A 22,897-nucleotide genomic window follows, 5' to 3' on the forward strand; every position below is an offset into this window, starting at 1 on the left:
TATGTAATTGTTATTTATTGAGCGCTTTACTCCAAAGTGCAGAACATAAAAATGGTAATGGTACATTGATAAGATATTTGGTAGATTTACAGAAGTGTTTCAAGAAAAGACTAGATACAATCAAGTGAGAATTACTTAGGTTAGAGCAATTTGAAATGGGAAATTAAGATTGGAGAAAATAGGTTTTTAAGAAGTACAAAATGCAGAGTAGGTGGTAGTAGAGCAGAGAAGGAGGGGGAGAGAATTCCAATAAAAGGAAGCAAGAAGAGAAAAGGAATGGAACTGGGATTGGGCACAAGGGGGGCGAAGGACTGATGGCAAGAACTGGAATTGTGAGCGAAGAGAACGAGCAGGCTCATAGAAGGAGACCAAGGAAGTGAACCTGGTGAAAATGTCAGCCAACGTAGCGAAAACAGAGATTGTGAAATAGAGTCACAGGGCATTAACTAATAAAGAAGGTTGCCGAAATACCAAAGAGATCCCCCGCATCCCACCACCTCCCTCACCTATAATTTTATAAAAATGTACACAAATTTCCAAAACAATCGGCCAAAAACATTTAGCCATTTCTTCCTCGATATTTTGGGATTTGGTTTTTCTACAGATCGCGGTAGAGAAGACGTATGGAAGCGTTGAAAAAGGATTTAAGAGGGGCCAAATAGGAAAGCGGAAGATCAAAGAGGGTAGACGAACAGTAAAAAAGGGGCAAAAAAATTAGAGATGAGATCAAAAGTTTGGTAACGCCAAAGGTCAGAAAAGGGCAGGCTTTACGAATGTTTAATATATGGAAGCAGCAGGACTGAGAGATAGTAGAGTTATGAGGGGAAAAGGATAAGTCTGTATCAAACTAAAAAACAAGATTGCAAGCAGTACTGGAGAGAGGTAAATAAGAAGAGGGAAAGGAGACAGAGGAGGGAGGGGAAGGGTGGAATGGTGGTGCCAGGGAAAAAAAGAACTTCAGTTTTTGAGGAGTTTAGAACAGGAATGTGGTCTGACATCCATGATTTAATAGGCAGGAGAATAGGTTATTGTCAATGGCAGGAGTAAAGATGGGAAAAGAGAGAACAAGTTGCATGTCGTCGGCATAGATGTAGTGGGAAATCCCAAAGAACCAGATATTAGCAGCAAGCGGAGGAGTGTAGAGGGACAAAAGGAAAGGGACAAGAACCGAGCTTTGAGGGACACCACGAAGGAGGGGAAGTGTGTGAGAAGAGGAAGCAGCCCAGGAGACAGAATAGTTATGGTAAGAAAGATCGGAGATAAAGCATATAAGAACAGAATCGGCTAACCCAAGTGAAGTGAGAGAAGCCAAAAGGAGGGTGTGGTCAACGGTGTGAAAAGCCTCAGACAGATATAGAAGTATGAGCAGAGAGGAATTCTTAGTGTAATGTACAGAATACAAGAGAATTACAAACAGAAAGAAGAGAGTCTCAGTTGAGAGAGAGGGGCAGTAGCCAGATTGGCGAGAAAGTAGAATAGAGTTGTCATTGACAAAGTCGGAAACCTGAGTATAAACGAGCATCTCAATGAGTTTTGAGAGATAAGGAAAAAGTGAGATGGGGCGAAAATTAGAAGGAAGAGAAGGCTTCTTAAAAATGGGAAGGATCGAAGCATCCTTAAAGCAAGAGGGAAAGATCGAGGTGAAGTGAGAGGTGTTGAGGAGACTAGTAAGATAGGAGACAAGAGAAGGATATACTTTGGGAATTAGGGGAGATGGAATAACATAACAGGCGTATTTATAAGGCGCACGTTCACCCCCGAAGGAGCATCTTGGAGCTAATAGCAGATGTTTATTGTTAACCAACTTAGTGGTACTCATTTTGTCGACCTCAGAAGGATGAAGGGCTGAGTGGACCTACTTAGGTTTGAACCTGTGACCATGAGGTCAAACACAGGCCCCTGTAGTGGATGCATTAGTTCACTGAGCCTCAGACCCAGGATCTAATTGGAATGGGATCCAAAGGAGAGCCAGTGGGATGTCAGCGAGTAAGAAGTGAGGAGGTTCCTAAATTGGTAATGGGGGAGAAGGAGGAAATTAGGGAGTTAGGGGAAGAAGGAGGAAGAGAGCAGGTAGTGGGAACAATGGTAGCAAGAAGAGAAGCAACTTTGGTAGAGAAGGCGAGAAGGAGATTGCAAAAGACACTGCAGATGGGCGGATTAGGTATGCAGAAGGTCAGAGTGGTAATTGTACTTAGCTGAAAGAAGGGCCTCATGAAAGAGAGACTGATAAGAAGAAAAAGAAGAGTCAGAGTCCGAGACTTGGACCAGCGACATTCAAGTTGGCGCAGTACTCACCACATTGAATAGAGATGGGAAGAAAGCCACAGTTGAGGAGGTTTGCGAGAGGGTGGAAAAGAAGAAGCAAGATAAAGGGTATCAAGTGATGAGGGAAGGGAAGAAGAAAGGGAGGTTGCAGCATTGTCAACCGAGAGGGCAGAGAATGTGGAGTGAGAAGGAAGAGCAGAAATACAGGATGAGATAAATAGGGGGCACTGAAGACATAGAGATTGTGACAGAGATAGGTGGATGCCTCAGGTCAAGCTAATGGAGATGAAGTGGGCGGAGGAAAAATGGAGAAGGAAAGAAGATGGTGATCAGAGGAATAGATGGGCAGGGTAGAGACAGGAGAGCACAATACTGAAGAAAAGAATATGAGGTCCAGACTGGAGCCCGATGAATGCAACGGGGGACAGGAAGAGCGGAGATATGGTAGGAATCAATATCAAGGAGTGGAAGCGAGGAATGAGTAGAGGAGAGATGAAGATTTAAATCACCCAGGAGTATGAGTGGTGTGGAAGAAGGCAGCACGGCAAAGAGTAAGGTATCAGTATCCTCACAGAAGGTAGCAACTGAGCTGGGAGGGTATTAAACCAATAAGAAAGTAAGGACTAGGATTTCATGAAGGTGGTAAGAGAATATTCGAAAGAAGGTGGGGAGAGAGGTTGAGGGAGAGGCAACAAAGGAGAAAGAATAGAGAATGTCTGTGCCACCACCACGCGTCAAAGGACGGGGTGTGCACAAAGGCAGTAGCAGATATTGTAAGATAAGTAGAAATAGAGCTATTGGAAGGGGAGAGGCAAGGTTCAGTGATACACAAAAAATTAAGATATAGGCGAAGAAAAATATGAAGAACTGAGTGGGATTTGTTGCATAGTGAATGAGCATTCCAAAAAGCAAGATTAACAGAAGTTGAGTAGGGGAAAAAGGAGGATAGTTAAGGTTGTTTAGATTTTGGGTAGATGAACAAAAAGTAGAGGAGTGAGATGTGCAGCCAGTAGGAATGGGAAAAACAGAATCATACATAATAAAAGAAGAAAAAACAGTTTTCTGGAGTAAAAGTGTAGCCAGGGCAAAGTTGGAACAGGTTCTGGTACCAGTCACTGGAGGGAATGGGTGCACAGCATTCAGGGAAGCCAGAGAGACAAGGTGTCCCCACAGATGAAAAGAATTTGGTTTCCACATTGAGTAAAAAAGCCATGATTCGCTGTGGGGATTCTCCCAGGTGAGATGGTGATGTACGAAGGGCCGATGCAAGGTCAAAGGGGGCAAAGCCAAAGTGTGTGGTCATGGAAACAGATGTCCAGAAAGCAGATGATCAGGGCATTGGCCGTGGAAACGGCCGGGTGTAAAGTCAATTAGGCGAAACACGTTTCCCAGATCATAGGTTTAAGAAGTCAAAGGCAACTACTGTTGCTGTCCCAGCTCAGATCCTGTCTCCACTTTAAAACAACAAAGAAACCTGACCTGCCTTGCCGTGGGTATCACCCAGGCTTGATGTCAAAGAGGGCAGTGGGCAATGAAAAGGCAGCAAGAAGTCATTGGCAGGGCCTGTAGCAGCAGGTAGTTGGTAGCGGGAGCAGATCCTAAGGAGCAGATGGCCAAGCCCCACACCGGGTGAGGAGGGAAGCTGCAGGGCTGGATGAGTAGCACCTACAGCCTGTATCCAAGGAGCAGAACAGCAAGGAGCCTAGGAGCCAATGGTGTGATAGATAGACTGCCACAGGTGGAGTCCAGGCTAGCAGAGGAGGAATTATGAGGGCTGATGGCAGTAGGTAGAGGTCAAGTCGCAGAGAGCGAATGGACAGCCCTCACTGCAGCCAGAAGGGCAGTTCCGAATAAGGTGCTCACACTGCAAGGCACATGTGGTACACAGGTGCCTAATATGGTCCAGGAGCCACCACACACTTGCAATATCTACTGCAGTATAACAATATACTGCAGAATAAGATCCCAGAGCCACTGTTCGCTTTTGATGTGAACCATCAAGCAATGTGAGTATGTTATGGAGAATTCTCATAAATGTGCTAATTCCCTTCACCTCAAAGACCCCCAGAAACTTTGTTGGATTTTTGAGGACCTGATTTTTTACCTGGAAAGAGTGTGAGCCTTTTTTCCCCACTCTTTCATGTATTTTGATGTGTGTTTTTCACTTGTGTCCTTTGATTATGGAGTTTTAGATAAACTCCATAGGCATCATCTTTTCATGTGTGTTACAGAGCACCCTCAGTGCAGTGACACAGGGATGTCTTTTAGACTTCCCAAAGGTTTAGATACCTTCTCTGGGATAAACTACTGTTTCCCAGTGAATGTAAAGTGAAATTGACTTTACTAGTCTTTCCAAATTCCTAGACCCAGCACACACCATCTTACAATGGAGTGCTGGAGGGGTTACCCCTGTGTCTAAATACTCATGTAGCAGTCAAATGCTACCCTTTCCTATTGAAAAGGCTGGTGGCAGTGGTTTTACACTGAACTACCATGATTTTTCCCTACCGCGAACACTGGTAGCTAAAAATCATGAGACCCATGTTTTTCAAAATGGCACCTTCAGCCCCTTTGTTTAAACGGGTCCCTGTCTTCTTTTTTCGTCATTTCTTTTTGGAAAGGTCCTTCTAGTGTTTGTCTCTGCCTGCCAAATCAGGTTTGGTCCCTTTGTTTGTGTGCCTTTGGCGGGTTTCAGGACTGAAGACCGCATCTGGCTTCTGAGTGTCTGGGGTGGGCAGTAAGTGAGGGAGGTGCCTGAAACTCCCTGTGCTTAGACTCCTAGGAGACCCAAATGCACTCTGGCATGATTGGCTGGCTGACTGTCAGGCAAGGACAGCCACCCAGCTTGGTGAGTGACAGCTAGGCTGGAATGAAAGGGAGAAAATTGTTTAAAAGGCGAGTCTCTTGGACTGGAAAGCAGAGTCGACCACTGGAACAAAAGAACAGAAGAAGAGCTGGAAGAGGACGGCTGCTGCAACTCCTGGACTGTTGGTTTGCCCGCCGAAACCCTGCTGCAGGTCCGAATTGCCGAGTTCATCTCGACAGAGAAGCCCCTTCAAGGATGACTTCTTCCTTTGAGTTGGTGGGACCAATCAACTTGTAAGCCGCCTGGACACCATTCTCAATGGTGGTTACGATTAACCAGGTAGAGGGATAAGAGCTTGTGTGCATGAATCTACAGCTACTGGAACTGAAGTGACTCCATCTTGTTTGCTTTTTCGACGATGCCGTGCAGTGCAGGAGTCCCCCGACATCCGCCCTCTTGTACCCACGACTGAGGCTCAGGAACAGTGAGACCTGCAGGAACTGCCAGGAACCAACGACATCAGCTGCATTTGTTTCTTCATACTAAGGTACTGTGCGAACCCGATTGAGAGAATGCCACTCTCGTGGTGAAAGCTTGTGAAACTTTCCAAACTTGCAGGCCTAATCAGCTTGTAACCCCACAAACACCTAAACTACTTCTGAGAACTTTTACAAATACTTTACCGTTTTATAACAGAACTGCTCTTTCCTATCCAGAACACTAGCCCAGTGTGTTGAAGTGCATTGGTATATAATATTAAGTTGCCTTCTACTAGTGAAATGTTTTCTTAATGATTGTGTAATAAATTAATACGTGTTTTACCAAGAAACCTTGAGTATAAGTGTCTACTTGAACCACTGTGATTGAAAGTGCTCTGTGTAACTACTTGTACTGCTCACATTCCCTCTTGAGATAAGCCTGACTGCTCAGCTCGCTACCAAAAACTGTGTGGTACAGACTTATACCAAAGTTTGGTTTGGCTAACACCTGTAGTCCTAATTGTGTGTAGTGGTCCCAGAGGGCACTGCATGCAATTCTGCCTAACAGAGTAATTAAAGAAGCTGGCATATGGTGCTTGGGCATGTGTATGCGATTGTAAAACCAGCATATGGTTTCAGTACTTAAGAATGATACAGTGAGAAGACCTTGACATATGAAATATTGTGGGAATACCTGGGTATATGATGCCATTACTTAGAATATAGTGGTAATTTCTGGCCATGTATGATGGCACTACCTGACCATGTGTCAGCCCTATATTTCAGCAGTTTAGTCACACATGTACTGTAACCACACATAAGCAAATCATATTTTCAGAAATTCCAAAACACTGACCAAGAAAAACACATCCCAAACCACATATGCATTCACCCATCCATCTTTATATATAAACGGAATGTATGTATGTGTGTATGTATGCCTGGCTATACAAATCCACACTGTTGAACCCACGTATAACAATTTTTGCATGGATTCCTCTTTTATCTGGGGCAAGATCGTAGTCTATGTTTGGATGCAAAAATCTTATATGCAAAAAAATGTTGTGTGTGTATGTTTGTTCCGGCTTTACACATCCACACCGTTTTACCCACTGCTACCACATTTTGCATGGATTCCTCGTTTGTCTGGGGCAAGATTGTAGTCTATGTTTGGATGCAAAATATTCACTTCATAGACACCCTCATTTACTGATGCTCACCCCTATTCACTACAGTAGCTAGTAAAAGGAGGACAAATTTGGAAAAGTGCCTGAAGCCAAATGTTCCATGTGTTGGTTATTCCTCTGAAATGTAGTACTACTATATGCAGTTCGAAGGTGTTTATTAAAACATTTTTAAAGGGAATTAAAACACTTTTTTTTATCACGCCAGTCCATATATGGGAAATGGTAAGGTTACAGTTTACTTAAGTTCATTCACAAGAAGAGAGCAGAATCATTCAATCTTTTTTGGACACTTTCTCAAATGTGCTGAAGCTATTGAGTGACTGAAACATGGCACACAAAAAACGAACATCACTTGGAAAAGCTCCATTTGATGCAGTGAAAATCAATATCAAGAGCTTCTGAAAAACAACAACAAAGAGCAGCACGACTTGCCAAGCAGAGGACAAGCGCAACTTTCTCCCAGGCAAATGAGATGCCAGAGCAAACTGAAGCAAGACTTGCTGACATGAGGACAAAAGTAACTTCCTCCAGGGCGCATGAGACACCAGACCAAACTGAAGCAAGACTGGCTGACAAGAGGACAAGAGAAACATAATACAAGACACATGAGACACCACTCGATCAGGACACGGGAAACTCTGAGTACCCCAGCTAGTACACTGTACTATGCACATGCTTAATATGCATCTCATCTGAATACTCTTTTTACAACCATTTTGCTTTTAAATGTAACATGTTTAACACACACATTTACAGTAGCCTGCCACTGGCTAAGTTTAGCAAAACTAAGGTTAGGAACTCCTTGTGGTTCAAGGATGCACTAAGAAAATGGAAGCCAAAACGAAGATCACAATGGTGGGAAAACCTCACTCCAACGGATAACCAAATATGACAGTCAAATCTTCTCTGTAAAAAAGGAATTCTATTTTAATTGAATCCTCATGCAGACAAATATACATCTTATTTTGGCATAGTTCAAGAACTGAGCAGGTACCTCTTGAAAGTCTACACTTCCTGTCCTCCACGTAGCTCTGCAATAACAGCACCTTTTCACCTTCGATGTAACTGCCACCCTCTTTGCATTTGAGATCCAGGAGGGCGATCCCACAAGCGCTGCCTCTTCTTTTTCCGATATGGACTTTTCCCTTTTCATTTCTCTTCCATATCCACTGAAGCTTTAATCGGTGCCCTTCATCCATCAAGCCCATAGCTTCCTTGACTGAGGATATTCCTTAATCCACAGTCCGAGCCCTTCCTGCCCTCTTTGCCCCCATTCATGCAACAACTCCTTCACAGAAGCGCTAGTCCCTCGTAGCTATAAACAAGTCGTCCTCTGACTACTTTTAAAGAAACCTAGTTTCGACACATTTCTTCTAACTACTGCAACGTTGCCACTCATCAGCCTCGTGACTATATTATGGAACATGAGATTTTAGACGGACTTGAGTCAGGATTGTGCCTGGTGTTGCATGGCACACCTGTGAGGGGCCATGGTACATTCCATGGAGTTGTGTGGTCACATGGTTACCCATGTGACCAACCTAATAAAAGGTCCGAGCCGCTTCCGGCTCGGCAGTCACGAGTGAACCTGACTCCGCGTGTGTGTGTTGTGTTGGTGCCGGGGGGGGTGCCTCGCCACGTGTGCTGGGCCCAAGGTCGGGGCCCAGCTTGAGGACGGTGCCCCTGCCGGGCAACGCCGTCCGGACGGTGCCCCTGCCGGGCAACGCCGTCCCTGTGGATCCCCCAGCCATGTGAGGCGGGTTGGGGATGCGACCCCGGCCTGGGTGCCCCCAGAGCCGGGGCCGCGGTGAGCCGGTTGCCAGCCGGCCATGTGGGGAGCTCCGGTGTCCCGGAACGGGTGGGATGAACCCCCACCCTTCATCACGCGGTGTGATCGCCGCACTGCAGCGTGTGGTGTCGGGCGCTACCCGACCCGAGTGTGGGGCTGCCCGGTGGACCGGGACAGCCCCCAACAATGGCGACGAGGGCTGGAGCCCTGCGTGTGATGTGGCGTCGGCCGCGATGTGGAGGAGCGGAGACGACTCTCCCCCCTATCCCCGTGGGGGAGAGAAGTTTCTGCGGCGTCGGCCGCGAGAGGGGGGAGAAGTGTGCGGCCCGCGCCGCAGTGAAGAACGCGGGGGCTGCCTCTTTCCCCCGTCGGGAGGGAGGGTGCCCCGGCGTCGGCCGCAGCAAGGAGCGCTGGTGCGGCTGACATCGCCGCGGGAAAAGAGAAGGAGGCGGGCCCAACATCAGCTGGGCCCGCAAGGAAAACATGGTGGGCGAGCGGCCCGCCCGTCCCCCGAGGGAGACGGAAGAAGCCCGCGGCATCGGCCGCGTGGGTGGCTGCGCCCCTCCCCCATCGTGGACCTCTCCCCGGCATCAGGGAGGAGGGAAACGAGGGGCCGCGGAACTGCTGAGGCGGCCCCGACAGAGGAGCGGCATCGGCCGTGACACGGATTTGGGGTAGGGCTGCCCAACAGCTGACACGGCCCCCAACGGAAGGCGGGCCCATCATCAGCTGGGCCCGGAGAAAAAAAAAAAAAAAAAAGGAAAAAAAAAAATGGAAAAAAAAGGGATGGTGCAGGCCCGAATCGAACGGGCCTGCAAAGGAAACAAAGGAGGCGGGCCCAGCACCAGCTGGGCTCGCAAGGACAGGGAAGTGCTCGCTCTGAGGAGCGGGCAGAAGAGCTGCCTGCCTTGCCCCTACAGGCAATAGAGCGGCATCCGCCGCTGTGGGGAAGTCAGCTGCCCCTCTGCTGTCCCCACTCCCATCTGAAGGGGGACGGCCCGCGAGGGTGGGTGTGCCCGCTCCGAGGAGCAAGGAAAAGAGGTGTGGGGGGCCACCGCACAGCTGAGGTGGCCCCGGTCCAGGAGAGGGGCGGGTACCGCCCACCAAGTGGGTTGCCTCTCTCTCAAGAGGGGTGGTGGCGGCTGCGGATGCAACAACGCGAAGGAAGCGGGTTCTGCCATCCGGCCATGAGGTTTGCCCCCATACAAGTGGACATAGCCGATGTGGCCCCTGGGCTTGCCCAGGTGCGGCTTTGCCGGTGTTTTGTGTGATCGTGGTGTAACTGTCCTAAATGAACTCTGGTGAGGGTGCGAGCTGGTTTCCGGCGACTCCATAAGGAAGATGGACATCATGAGTGACGTTCCCCGGAAGACTGTGAGCCGGCAGACATGGACTTGCTTAAAATGGTCCAGTTAGTGGGCAATGTTGTGTGATGCGCACCTGTAGGCTCCGAGTGCTTTATGTGGTGCCAGTAGCCCTCACTGGTGCCGTTCAGGGACATGAGAGCCACTCACCCAGGTTAATAAAGGGTGTGTAAAGTAGTAGAGTGGCTCCAGTAGTAGTAGTGGTAGTTATGGTTGGATTTTGGAGTTTTGCATTTTGTTATGAAAAAGGAGGAGTGTTGCATGGCACCCCTGTGAGGGGCCATGGTACATTCCATGGAGTTGTGTGGTCACATGGTTACCCATGTGACCAACCTAATAAAAGGTCCGAGCCGCTTCCGGCTCGGCAGTCACGAGTGAACCTGACTCCGCGTGTGTGTGTTGTGTTGGTGCCGGGGGGAGTGCCTCGCCACGTGTGCTGGGCCCAAGGTCGGGGCCCAGCTTGAGGACGGTGCCCCTGCCGGGCAACGCCGTCCGGACGGTGCCCCTGCCGGGCAACGCCGTCCCTGTGGATCCCCCAGCCATGTGAGGCGGGTTGGGGATGCGACCCCGGCCTGGGTGCCCCCAGAGCCGGGGCCGCGGTGAGCCGGTTGCCAGCCGGCCATGTGGGGAGCTCCGGTGTCCCGGAGCGGGTGGGATGAACCCCCACCCTTCATCACGCGGTGTGATCGCCGCACTGCAGCGTGTGGTGTCGGGCGCTACCCGACCCGAGTGTGGGGCTGCCCGGTGGACCGGGACAGCCCCCAACACCTGGGTCCTCATACTGAGACAGCCCTAATGACTCTTTAAAGGCAGCAGATAAGAACAGATCTTCCCCTACTGTGCCTATCAGACAGGTCCACTGTGTTTGACAGGGCAGACAATGGGATCCTGCGGGACTGCCTGGTCTCCATCACCCACCTCTCCCCCATTGCCCTTGAATGGTTTCTGACTAGTCCATCCTAGTAAATGAAGATAGACTCCTTTCTCTCCACTGCCCTACATACGGTGGCCCACATGGCCCTCCCCTTTCTTTCCTTTTTAACATGTCTCTTCTACATCTTTTGTCACATATTAATAACTTAAATGTCAACCACTTCTATGAAGATGATACTCACCCATATAGCCAAATAACCACTTTTCCCTCTTGGCCTATCATTTTAGGATCCTTCCTAAATTATATCCAAGGCTGCATGACGCGGAACTGGCTACAGCTGAATCAAGCTAAGGTCAAAATCATCTTCTTCAGGTTTCCCGAAATCCTTCAGAGCATCTCATTGTCTCCCCTCTCCCTTCCCTTTTACACCCCTCACCCCTCGCCCTTTAACGGATTAGTGAATGTGGGTATTTTGATGGACAAACATGCCTCTCTTACCACATATGGATAAGGTTAGACTGGATTGTTCCTACTAGTCTTAGAGGTATAGTGGAAGGTGCCCTAATCAACTCTCAGATTGACTATGGTGACAAGCTTTTCTGCAGCATCCTGTTCTACACCATCAGAATTCTGCAACATACTAAAATGCTGCTATAGACCCATCTTTAAGCTCTCTAAAAAAACAAAACATTTCAATAGCCTCTAAAACTCTTCACTGGTTCTCATTGGTAAAAAATGTGTTCGCCTTAGGGTACTGTCACGGATAAATTGCAAAGACTGCAAAATAACGCACTAAGAGCAGCACTGAATATCCCCCTTAGAGAACATATTTCTAACTTTAGAAAAGACATCCGCTGGTTAAAAATAACTGACAGAATCATCGTGAAAACCGTCTCACTCACCTCCAAATGCTTGAACAAATTAGCACCACCCTACTTGGCCAATAGGATAAACAGGAGAACCACTACCCGCCCGACGAGAGCTGCCAACGCTCACACCCTTGAGATTCCTAGATTTATACGTACTACAGCTGGGGGCACCAGCTTCCCAGTTAAGGCGGCACAATCGTGGAACGAGCTCCCCACTGACCCCCGTATAGATCAACCATACCCCACATTTAGGCGTAAGGTACTCAAATGGATTTGAGCAAATGACCTCTAACCTGACTACCTACTGACCTCCTTCATTGTATTTTTCTTGACCTTATCCATTAATCTGTAACTTGTGTAGCCAACTGCCCAACCACTACACTGTAACCAGTAGTGCAGTAACCATATATTACCTGTATGATATATGTATGTATATGTATTTATCTGATATTCCTATGTAACCAAGCTTAAGTTATCTTGTCCTACTGCACCCAGCTACCCAAGGGTTTGGCACGAATTATCAAATAAACAAACAAACAAACAAACTGTCAATTCTTTTGTATTTCGTTATTTTATTGTTTAATGCACGGACCAGGCTCGAGAGCAGAGATGCACTGTACACGGTTTGGGGAAACCAGCATTTGGGCTTGCTTCTTTTGACAGTAGGGCAGTACTGTGAGTTGTGTTCTATGCCTCCACCACTGGGCTGAGACCATGATCAGGTGCTGTTTTTTGTGATTTGCAAAACTGGAGAATTCCGAGCTGCTACTGGGATCATGTTCCGGAGGGTGGGTGGGTGGACATGACACAAGAGAAGGATCGTTTGCGTGTCCTCTCTTTGCGGACTAGTTGTGATTCAAGCTGGTTGATTGATTTGCTGCGCAAGAAACGTGTGCCACCAGATATATGGATTTTAGCTGCCAGGTGTGCTGGTGTGCCATTCGTGATTGCATTTTGGAAGATACATGCCGTCTTGAACAATATCCCGGCCCGGATAGGAAAGCAATCTAGTTTGCGTAGGACGGCAGTGATTTGGTCACATTTCTGTGCACCCCTAATACGCCATGCTGCAGTGCGGTGGACTGCTTTAAGGGTAGCCAAGTGAGCAGCCGGGAGCTGTGTGGGTGGAGATTTGGAGCCTGTCAAATCTACAGATCTCTGTAGAGCACATGACCTCCTTAGCTTTCTGAAAAAATCCAACCTTACATTCCTCACTACAGTGACAAAATCTGGTCTCCCTCGATAGCGCTGTTCCACAATAGAAGAAAGCTGCTTCAGTTTAAGCGGCCCTCTTGAATGAAAGAAGCTTCCTTTCTACATCAGTTCTGGAACCTCCAATCGGCATGTCAGAATGCAATTAAAAATCCCTCTTTCAGCAGTTGGGCTGTCGCATGTTCATCTGGACTCTGTATCAGATATGTATAAGATATACAGTAAGCTAAAACCACACAGTGTTAAAACCTACAGCTTGAACTGATAAAGAGGTGGGAGGTGTCACCAGGGAGAATGCACGTTTCTGAGCGCGAGCACTCTAGTTGGAGCTTTAAAATGGGAGCGTTGTGCTGTGTGACAATAGACCACAGATGTCAGTAATATGCCGGACTGCTGTTGTTTGTGGAATGCAGTTGGTGTGTCTTCAGCCTCTACTCAGGGCTGCAGGTGGAGCCCGAGGATGGTAATGGCCGAGTCCCTTGCTCCACATAGCCACCGTTAATGGATGGCGGTGTGGGAGATGACCTGCAGAAGCGACTGCTGTGCCTATTGAGGTGGGATTTTGTCTTGTGGGACAACATTTGGGAATTAGTGGTTGCTAACAAGGACAGTGAGAGGTATAGTGCCAGCGCTTCCAAATAAGTTTATGATAGCTAGGAACAGGAAACTTGCCTCTGGCTTCGACAGCTTAGATGGTTTGCTGTCACTACTGGCCTTGGTTTGGAAGAGACTTGGTTTCTTATAGGGCCGTGTGGGGGTTATGGGAGGCTGAAGGGATGCTTGGCTGAGAGCTTTGTGCCTTCCCTTTGTGTCACCACATCTGGACACATTCTCTGTGGATTGGAATTTCATCTCCACATGACTTGTCTCGATTAGCTCCTCTCTGGTTTCCTTGAGGGACTGTCATCCCCCCACGCCTTTCTAGAGTAATTCATTGACTTCTACCTTGGTTTGTCACCTGATTGTGGAGGGAGGGCTGCTACACCCTTGTGTGTGATCCTCTTTGATGCATCCTCCAGGATATTCCCCTCTACCCCACTGCTGCCTGCCTTTCATCAGCTTCCCTCACTGCCATCTTTGCTGTTAACTGCTTGGGACTGGGTGGACTTCTTTGGACCACTGACAACTGTGTTTTTTTATCTCGTAGGGACTGTGGGTTGGAGGTTTTCTGCCTGTATTGCTGCCTAGGATGCATTGCTGTGCCTTTTACTTCTTGTCTAGCACTTTGTTAGTTGGACTGATTTACTGCCTGTGGATTTTCTCTTTTCCACTTTTCAATCCTTAGTTCCGGTATTCTAATGTGTCTTTTTCTTCTCTGCCTGTCTTTTGACTCTCTGTAGTTGTATATTTTGTGACTGTCAGCACCGGATAACCCCGTGGTGGGGTAATTATTTGTCTGATCTGATAACACGCCGGGTTATGTTCAGAAGTATCAGCTGCAATGGAAGCACATGATGTGAACAAGAGTCAGCATTTTCAGTCTGTTTTTGGCCTTTGAGGGTGTTGCTACTAAAATGAGCAAATGGGAAATCTATGAACGTGAATCATATTCTTACGTTCAAGTAATAAGTCTGATTGGAGGTATACAGTCGTCAACTAGAGAGGAGACTCTCAGCATGTCTCCAGTCTAACACCTCCTTCATCATTATCTTCACAATGACTTCTAGTCTATTCCAAGCACTCCATTGTTTGGATCTAAATGTAAATTGCAGAGAATGGTCACATCACGCTTCAAACCACCAAGTGCTCGCCTTGTACATGTCAAGTTGTTGGCCCGATATTCCAGCGGGAAGGATGTGACATGTAGATCACTTGCGCATTGAATATTAAATGTGGTTAGCACAGCGGGATCCTTCCCGCATCACTACAAGAGTTTAGGTGGCATACAATTGTTGCATTTCTACTTCAGCTCAATTCTCAGATAAAATCTTGTTCTATCTTTCTTATTTTCAGATTTTCTTCTTAGAATTTTTCTTCTTTCCTGTGAGTTGCTTTCAAACTCTAAAAAAGGAAGTGAAATTAGAGGAAGAGTAGCGGCACAGTCTGCAGATACATTGCTGCAGCAAAGATGCAAAGCAAAAAGTTGCATTTGCATTTACTTTCCACCAGCAACTTTACATGTCTGATAATCCAGCCCCTACTGATTGTACTACTGCCACTACTACAGCTACTTCTACTAGTTCTAGTGCTCTGGCATCGTCAGAGGAGCTTCGCAATGCTCTTGGACCTAGTGCTCAGAAAGGTCCTTCAAGCTTCACCAGAACGACTGTCAAACGCTCGGGTTTGTACGGTTAAACGGTTAAACATTGTTCGGCATTTTCCAGCCAGAGATGTTCCCAGTGCAGGTCAGATGTTGCAGAGGTGCAATCCATGATGTCCTTAGGATCGAGGTACATCAGGGAGTGTGCAGAGGTGGATTTTCAGAAAAAGGGAGCCTCATGTCAAAACTTGGAGTAGAGTGCTGAGTCTGGGGTACTGAGAAGACTAACCCAGTAGGAGGTAGGTGCAGCTCCAGTGGCAGAAGGTCCAATGATACGCCTTGTAACAGCAATCAATTAGGAACAGACTCATCACAATGTTTGCACTTGTTTGTCATTCTGGGGTATATTAGTCATTTTGTTTAGTAGGTATGTGTCTCAGACTTTGTGACCTACCATGAACCTTTATTACACTTTGTTCTTGTCTCTTTCAATCAATCAAGCTTTATTTCGACATACAGTCATAAAAGTGTACAAGTTCGTGAAGCAGTTTCATTACACAGTATAAAATGCTGACTACAATTTTGTTATATTAAAATCGGACATTTTTGTAATTTCATCAAATATTAAAAACACAGAAAAAATAAACATACATATGGAAACAGTTTAAAAAAGGTTCTTTCCTATTCAAATGCTTAAAATGCCTCAATTGTCATTATATATGTGTATATGTATTCATTTCTGTATCAGAGGGAGCTAAATAAAACCTTGGTCCACAGCCCCTTTTTCTTTCGGAGCCCTGCCTGTAAATTAGTAATTAGGTGGTTATTAGCTACCCACTACTGTAGTAAATTTAAAATTATTTTACCCAATATTTTCCCCTAGCTGTCTAATGGGGAGATTGGGTAAGTAATTTTCTGCTAAGTCCCTACCTCCTTTTTTATAGATTAGGACTAACGGGGCACGTTGCCAAGAACCCAGTACTTTTCCTGACCCGATTATAGCATTGAAAACTATACACAAAAATGGCACCAAGATCTTGATTTCGTATTTAAACAAATCTAGGGTTACTAATACTGGGCCCGCGGCCTTGCCGTTTTTAATTGCCTGTGCAACATCACTCACACTGACACTGATCTCTATTGTACCCAGTCTGGGACTTTCCGAGTGCTGATCAAAGTCATAGAGATCGTTGGCTTGCGCTTTATGGAGGCTGCTGAAATGAGACCATCAATCCCCTCCTGTAATGCGACAGACGAGTGCTTATTAAAGTCACATGCAACCACACGGACAACGCTGTAAATTTTGGGCTGGGACCCCCTCAACCCTTGACTGCACAGGCTTTCCATTATATCCATAGCCCCACTACCTGCCGGCCTATTGTAGAGTTTGAACAGTGACAGGTCCTTGTCGTTATTTATTTGGATTGACAGGTTCTGAAGATCTGCCATCCCCATTTCATTCACTGTCACCACCCAGTCTAATGCTATGTCGATCCAGATCAGGAGGAACCCGCACAGTCTGTCTCCCTGTCCCTTTTTAGCCGCTACACAGTATGGTTGAACACCCTGTAATTCCATTGGTGTTAGTGCCTAGGTTTATTGTATTAAAATGACATGGAAGCTCCTTGTAAAGGCTATCCAATCTGGGTCATCATAAAACTTAGCAAGACAGGTTATATTCCATGACAGGAAGCTATATGCCTCTAGGTCCCTCTTTGTAGGCTCCTTGTCCCTTAGTCAGTCTACTTAATTTAGATCTACGGGGACGCCCTCGACCCCCTCATGTCACACCCCTTATCTCTATTCTTTCTCACATTGCCTCTTTGTTTAGGCCCCAGTGGTCCAGTCTCTACTTCTCGAATCCTGAGCAGGAAAGGTCCTGCACACTTGAGCTTGATGCTAACATTCATGGGGGATAGGGTCTGGCGTCTACGCCCAAAAGCCTCTCAACCAAATCTCAAGATTTTAGGAACACCTGGATATAATCTAGGTTGTCTCTTTGTTGTTGAGATCCGTAAGGGAGACAGGCAAAACATTATTTAGGGAAGCAGTTTTGAGGATTTGGCAAGGCTGATTCCCAAAGCATTATTTAGGGAAGCAATTTTGAGGATTTGGCAAGGCTGATCCCACTGAGGAAGGGAAAGTGAACATCAGCCTTGCTGTCAGTCTGGTACGTAGACTATTTGGCTTCCACAGTCATGTGGCAAAACTTCTCTTTCAGTGTGGGTCTTTCAAGGATGCAGGTTTTAACATGGCTTCCTCACATTTGCTTCAGGACAGCACCTTTCTTTCTTGATCCTGGACACATTCCCAAAGGTCTACAAGCAAGTGAAGTGAAGCAAACCCTTCTCATTATATGTAATGAGGTCTCTGGACAGAACCAAGGATGCAATCAGATGGTTCAATCCATTTAAACATGTTTGCTACCACCCTATCAATGGGGCTACTACATTCCAAAACAGCAGACATCCTCCCAGGCCTTCTCATTGAGATGTATATTGAGGAGTTTCCCCAGACCCCATTCACAAAGCTAGCCTTTCTGGCTCTGGCTATGTTGTGCTGGCACTCATACCTGGCAGAGCCATGTACATTTACAACTTCACCTCTATCACATTCTCTCCTCCATAGCATGGTTTTTGCAGGCGTTAAGGACGGGACCCGCAAAGGGACTCTAGAGCTAATAACGGTACCGCAATTTGTGGTACCGTTATTAGTGCCTTCCCCATTCCCATTGAGCCCTGTGGAAGCTCAATGGGAATGGCCCTGGTGAATGGGGAATTACCGGTCCCTCCGACCTCGGAATGGACCGGTAATTGCTCCATTCACCAGGGCGGAGTCGGAAGGGTTTTGGAGGCAACTCCAACCTCGTAATGTGGCCCAATGATTAGGGAAACATTATTAAGCCAAGTGAGGCGAGTGTGTAATCCAGAAGCTTTTAAATGCAATGAAATATTCTTTCCATTAACTTATTTTCTATAACAATTTGCATTTTGTTGAAAATGTTTATGAATATTCATCAGTGCATCATTTCATAAACAAGTGAATATGTTATCTTCAATGAAATGTATAAAACTTGTAGAGTTGAGCCGTCCTTCCATGGGTTTTAACTTGTAATGAAGTTAACAACTGGGGCAGGATCAGCAGCAATAACGTTGCTTGCAATACAAGCTACACATCACAGTATAAGTCCCCTGTTAACTGTTCAAGCTCCTTCCTGCGCTCACACTCACCTTCCCTCTGCCACAACTACCTGCTGAAGCCACCCGTGCCACTGCCCTCACTGGCTAGCATCTATGATAACAGGAGAGGGCTTCTTCAGGTTCTCATTTGAGTGGCGGCCATCTTGTTAGTATTTTTAGAGCATTTTTTAATCAAGCTCTGCGCCAGCCTTTTTTTTTTTACCAAAACAAAAGAGCACCTGGGCACTTTGCGAGAGTGCTTATGGCAACTATGACTTCAGTGGCAAGCTGTATGGGCGGTAACGTCCCACTGACTTCGTTAAAGGCCTGGGTGTAAATGCAGGCGACACATGTTAGTCAAAGCCTGTTACTCATAGCATTCCTGTTTAAATATGTTGTCTTGAAGATTGTGATCATAGTCACAATCCATATTTTTCCTGCTGATCTATTTTGTCGAATACCATTTATACAACGTGTTAATTTCACAATAAAATAAGCACCAACATTTTGTCTTTGTTTCAGATGTAAACGAATGTGTCGCTAAAGAGCACGAGTGCAGTGAGCTTGTTCAGTGCAGAAACACGTATGGTGGATACAAATGCATCTGCAATTCGAACATCACTTTTGAATCTATGGCATGCTACCCAGGTAAAGTTTTGCATCCCTTCATGAGAATGAATGATATGAATTGTATTCCTCCCAGTCACGTTTTTATCCAATGGAAACGGAAGAGGAGGGTAAAATGATAGGCAATATGCCATGCCCAACCTTAAAATAAAATTGCAGATCTGATCCAGTACAAACACTATTGTTGATGAAAAACCAAATGTAATATCTGTAAAATATTTTAATTAGCGTTTCATGTGTTTTTCAAGGTCCCATAATACTCTCAAGTTAGGGTAAAATAAATTATAATTTACATTATAATAGCTACTAGGAATACAACATCGGAAGCCAGTTCAAAGTGTCAGTGGAAAAATGACCTCAGCATTTGAGTCTTTCTGAAATTGAGCATATTTCTTTGCAGCACATCAACTTATAGCAGTTTTACAATCACATCTTCCGATCTCTTAAATTTCCCTGATCTGCCTTCAAAAGACATATCAATCATACTGGACTGCTTTTACCACGTAATACCTGCTTCGTTATATCATAGAATATTTTAGAAATATGTTGTTATGAAGACTGTGATTATAGTCACAATCCATACTGTTCTACTTATTAACCTTGCAACATTTCACTCGCTGCTAAGTTAGCAGAGCCCCTCTGCTTTCATAAGGATCACCGCAGGTCCAGTCCATGCTGCTGTTTTCTTTTGCTACCTTCAACGCCACGTGTCCTCCAAAGGATTTTCTACCCCAGAGAGTTTTCCTTGGGCTCACCCCTTTGAACAAACACCACCCTGTTATTCCAGTTCGGCGGATGTTCATTGGGGCGTTGGCTTGATTGCCATCTTTCCATTTCAACGCCTGCAGGCTTCAGTTTGACTAACTGCTTCCACACTAAGTTTAGCACTTACTGCTCCGAGCAGCCACCGTGTAACTGTTGCATTAGCCAATTACATGTTGCTAAGATGATGTCTCCCTTACCTGTATCAATTAGCAGTGTTCCGCAGTGGGGCCATCAGATAGTTACATCCAATGAAAAGACTAACTCATATAGAAGCTATATGTAGACAATTTAGCAAACCAATCCCTCAACCCCGTAGGTTTTTGCAACCAAGATTACAGTAAAACGTCATTCATGACGTGTTTTTAATTTATAATCCATTGTATTGTATTGGAGAATCAGAAATCTTTTGAGACTTGTGTGCTTATTGCTTTCCCTGCTTTATATGGATTTTTAATAAAGCAGACTTTGCCATTTACCTTGACTATTTCCGTTATTGGGCGCAGGATTTCTCAGCCTGTCTGTTCGGCTTGCACTAGATTTATTTGGTGCCCCAATATATATGGTAGTGGTTCGGATGGTTGGACAGTACCCTCAGATTGTCAAAACTCCTCGCTACAAGACTGAGGACTGGACAGTCACCTATGGAAAGCAGTGAATCACGCGTGAACTGGGGCAGTCGACAGGAGCCCCCTTGGTGAAAATCCTGCCTGGTGCCCACGAGCACCCCCCCAGGGTAATGGTAGAGTGGCCGATTGAGGGAGGATCAATACTGAAAGCCTTGGATGATCCACAGATGTAAGTACAGAGCATCGATTTGGCAAACAAGGAGAGAGGGATTTGTTTGTATATAATGGGGAATTGAGGTGAGAAAGGATTGATTTACGAGAGAATACCTGTAACAAGATTATGGAAGGTGACGCACTAAACATTGTGTTGAGGTATTAAGATATTAAAGATAAAGAGATTTCCCCTGACAAGGTCAAGGAAGAGTGCTTCACACCCCCCCTTCCGGGGTAAGATTAAAAGATAACAATAGTTTATCAAGAGGGCAAGATGACGGCCAGGGGGGTTTGGGTTTTTGTTGTGTTAAATTGAAGGTGCACTTTTATGTGTAGTGATTGCTGGCACCAGCAGCAGGAGGATGAAAAATGGTTTGAATAAGTGAAAAGCAAGGCTTTGTGCACACTGGTATACATTGTAGAGCACGTGGAGCTGTGGTTTGGATTTATTTATTTATTTGGGTTCATAATTCGCCCAGCGGCCCGGAGGCATCGTGGCGCTGTTACAGGATATTCATTTGGTGCATGTTATACAGGTTACACAGTATATTCACTCGGTGCAGGTTAGACATTGGTTACAGAAGTAGATATAGGCCCTCATTCCGAGTTTGGAGGTAACCATGGAGCTATTAGCTCCATGGTTGCCTCCCAACTCGTCCCAAATCCGGCCTGGTGAATGGAGTAATTACCAGTCCATTCCAAGGTTGGAGGGACCGGTAATTCCCCATTCACCAGGGCCCTTCCCATTCCCATTTTTGCCCCCATAGGGCTCAATGGGAATGGGGAAGGAGGATAATTACGGTACCGTAAATTACGGTACCGTAATTACCTTCAAAGTCACTTTGCGGGTTCGTTTTTTAATGCCTGCTGGCGTTACGTACCAACCCGCAAAGGGAACTCGGAATAGGGCGGTAAGGGTTTAACGGCACCGGTCTCGTTACCGGTGACCGTTAACCCTTACCGCCCTACTCGGAATGACCCCCATAGACATTAGATGATATTGTAGAGCGGTGTTATGAGGTTACAGAAGAAAAGTGTTGGAGGCCGTGCAGGACATAAGGCGGTCTAGTTGAACAACTTTGTTTATAGAACTTTTCTGAAGATTGCCAGGGATTCTTTTTGGATGCAAATGGCAGGGTCCTGAGCATGAGCGCCAATGTGGTACTTCCCTGAAGAGTTGATGTAGCTGTGAGGCTTGGGAAGAGATGTGGAAGTGTTGGAAATAGAGGGAAGTATTGTTGACAAGGGTATGTGAAGGAAGAATAAAGAGATAGTATGTTTGAGGGTTTATTGAGGTCCAGTAATTATTGGCAATCAGGATTGTGATGTGCCATCATGGGAGACACTCCTCTTATGTATTTATGTAAATCGCTGCCTAGACATAAGCAAAAAATACATAAGTACAATTCTGAATGGGTTAAAGGCACAGCGGGCAAAATGTTTATGCCTTGGCCCCAAGAGGTGACTCTTTTGAAATCAGTGCTGCAACACATAACAACATATTTACACGCTGCATATAAAGGAAAGAAATCGGAAAATTCATTAGCAATTCTAGAGTTGTGGAAGATGCATGAGGATGAAACAGAGGATACCCCCTGTGAGGGAGTGGATGCTTAATCAGTGTGAATGGGAGGGCATAGCGCCCTCGGCTCCTCCTCCTTCTCCCCGGAGCAAAGATCCATCAGACAAAGGGCAGGGATTGTTCCCATTGAAAGAAATGAAAGCAGCAGCAGGGTATACTAACCCTGTACATGAGCCCCCCACTTACAGTAGTGAAGATGCTATAAACAGAGTTAAATTAAATAGTCAAAAGCCAATGCCCATGCGTGATGAGTATGACGAGTGCTACGGCCTGCAGGTGAAGCTGACAGAGGCTGAGGAAGAGAGCCAGGGACAGAAAGGCAGGCAAAGCAATAAGGAAGAGACAACAATCACTCCGAATGAGTGGATGGGAGGACAAAATGTGCTTAAACTAGGCTGAAGAAACATGGACGATTCTAAAGAGAAGGAAAGGGAAGTTAGAGAAAGGCAGAAGAAAGATGAAGATGAGCAAAGAAAACAATAAGAAATGGAATGACAGAGAAGGAGGCAGGAGGAGTAGAACGAGAATGGGACATAATAATTCAGGAAGTGGAGTAAAGGGAAAGAAAATGTGAAGCAAATAGAGAGAAGGAGTGGAAGTGAAAGGAAGAGGAGGGAACTAGAGGAAAGAGAAAAAGATCAAGAGAGAGAACACAGTGAAACAGTGAAGAAACACATGGAAGAAAGAGAAAGAATGAAGAAACAAAGAGAAGAAAATTGAGGAAAAAAAGAAGTAAGGAAACAGAAAGAGAGATGGGATTAAGCAGAAAATGGCGACAAAAAGGAATTGATGAGATCCTTTGAGGGTGCATGCTCCAAGAGGAAAAGAGTGATCAGGAATGGCAGTAGAAAAAAAAAGAGAGGAGCTTAGAAAGACACAATAAGCAAGTGCAGGACAGAATCAAAAATTGTACCCTTCCA

The 22,897-nt window shown here is 46.0% G+C and overlaps 1 protein-coding gene across 2 annotated transcripts in view; it reads left to right on the forward strand.

The window, feature by feature from the left end:
• The window catches only part of LOC138468025 (fibrillin-2-like), a 691,910-nt gene that overhangs the window by 638,256 nt on the left and 30,757 nt on the right, over positions 1-22,897 (forward strand). For both annotated transcript variants that reach the window (XM_069608420.1, XM_069608421.1), the window contains one exon: positions 18,747-18,872. In XM_069608420.1, coding sequence (XP_069464521.1) covers positions 18,747-18,872 — 126 coding nt within the window. The remainder of the gene's footprint in view (positions 1-18,746; positions 18,873-22,897) is intronic.

The sequence above is a fragment of the Ambystoma mexicanum genome, chromosome 4q, assembly GCF_040938575.1.
Source record: "Ambystoma mexicanum isolate Mex_15411 chromosome 4q, UKY_AmexF1_1, whole genome shotgun sequence".
NCBI lineage: Eukaryota > Metazoa > Chordata > Amphibia > Caudata > Ambystomatidae > Ambystoma > Ambystoma mexicanum.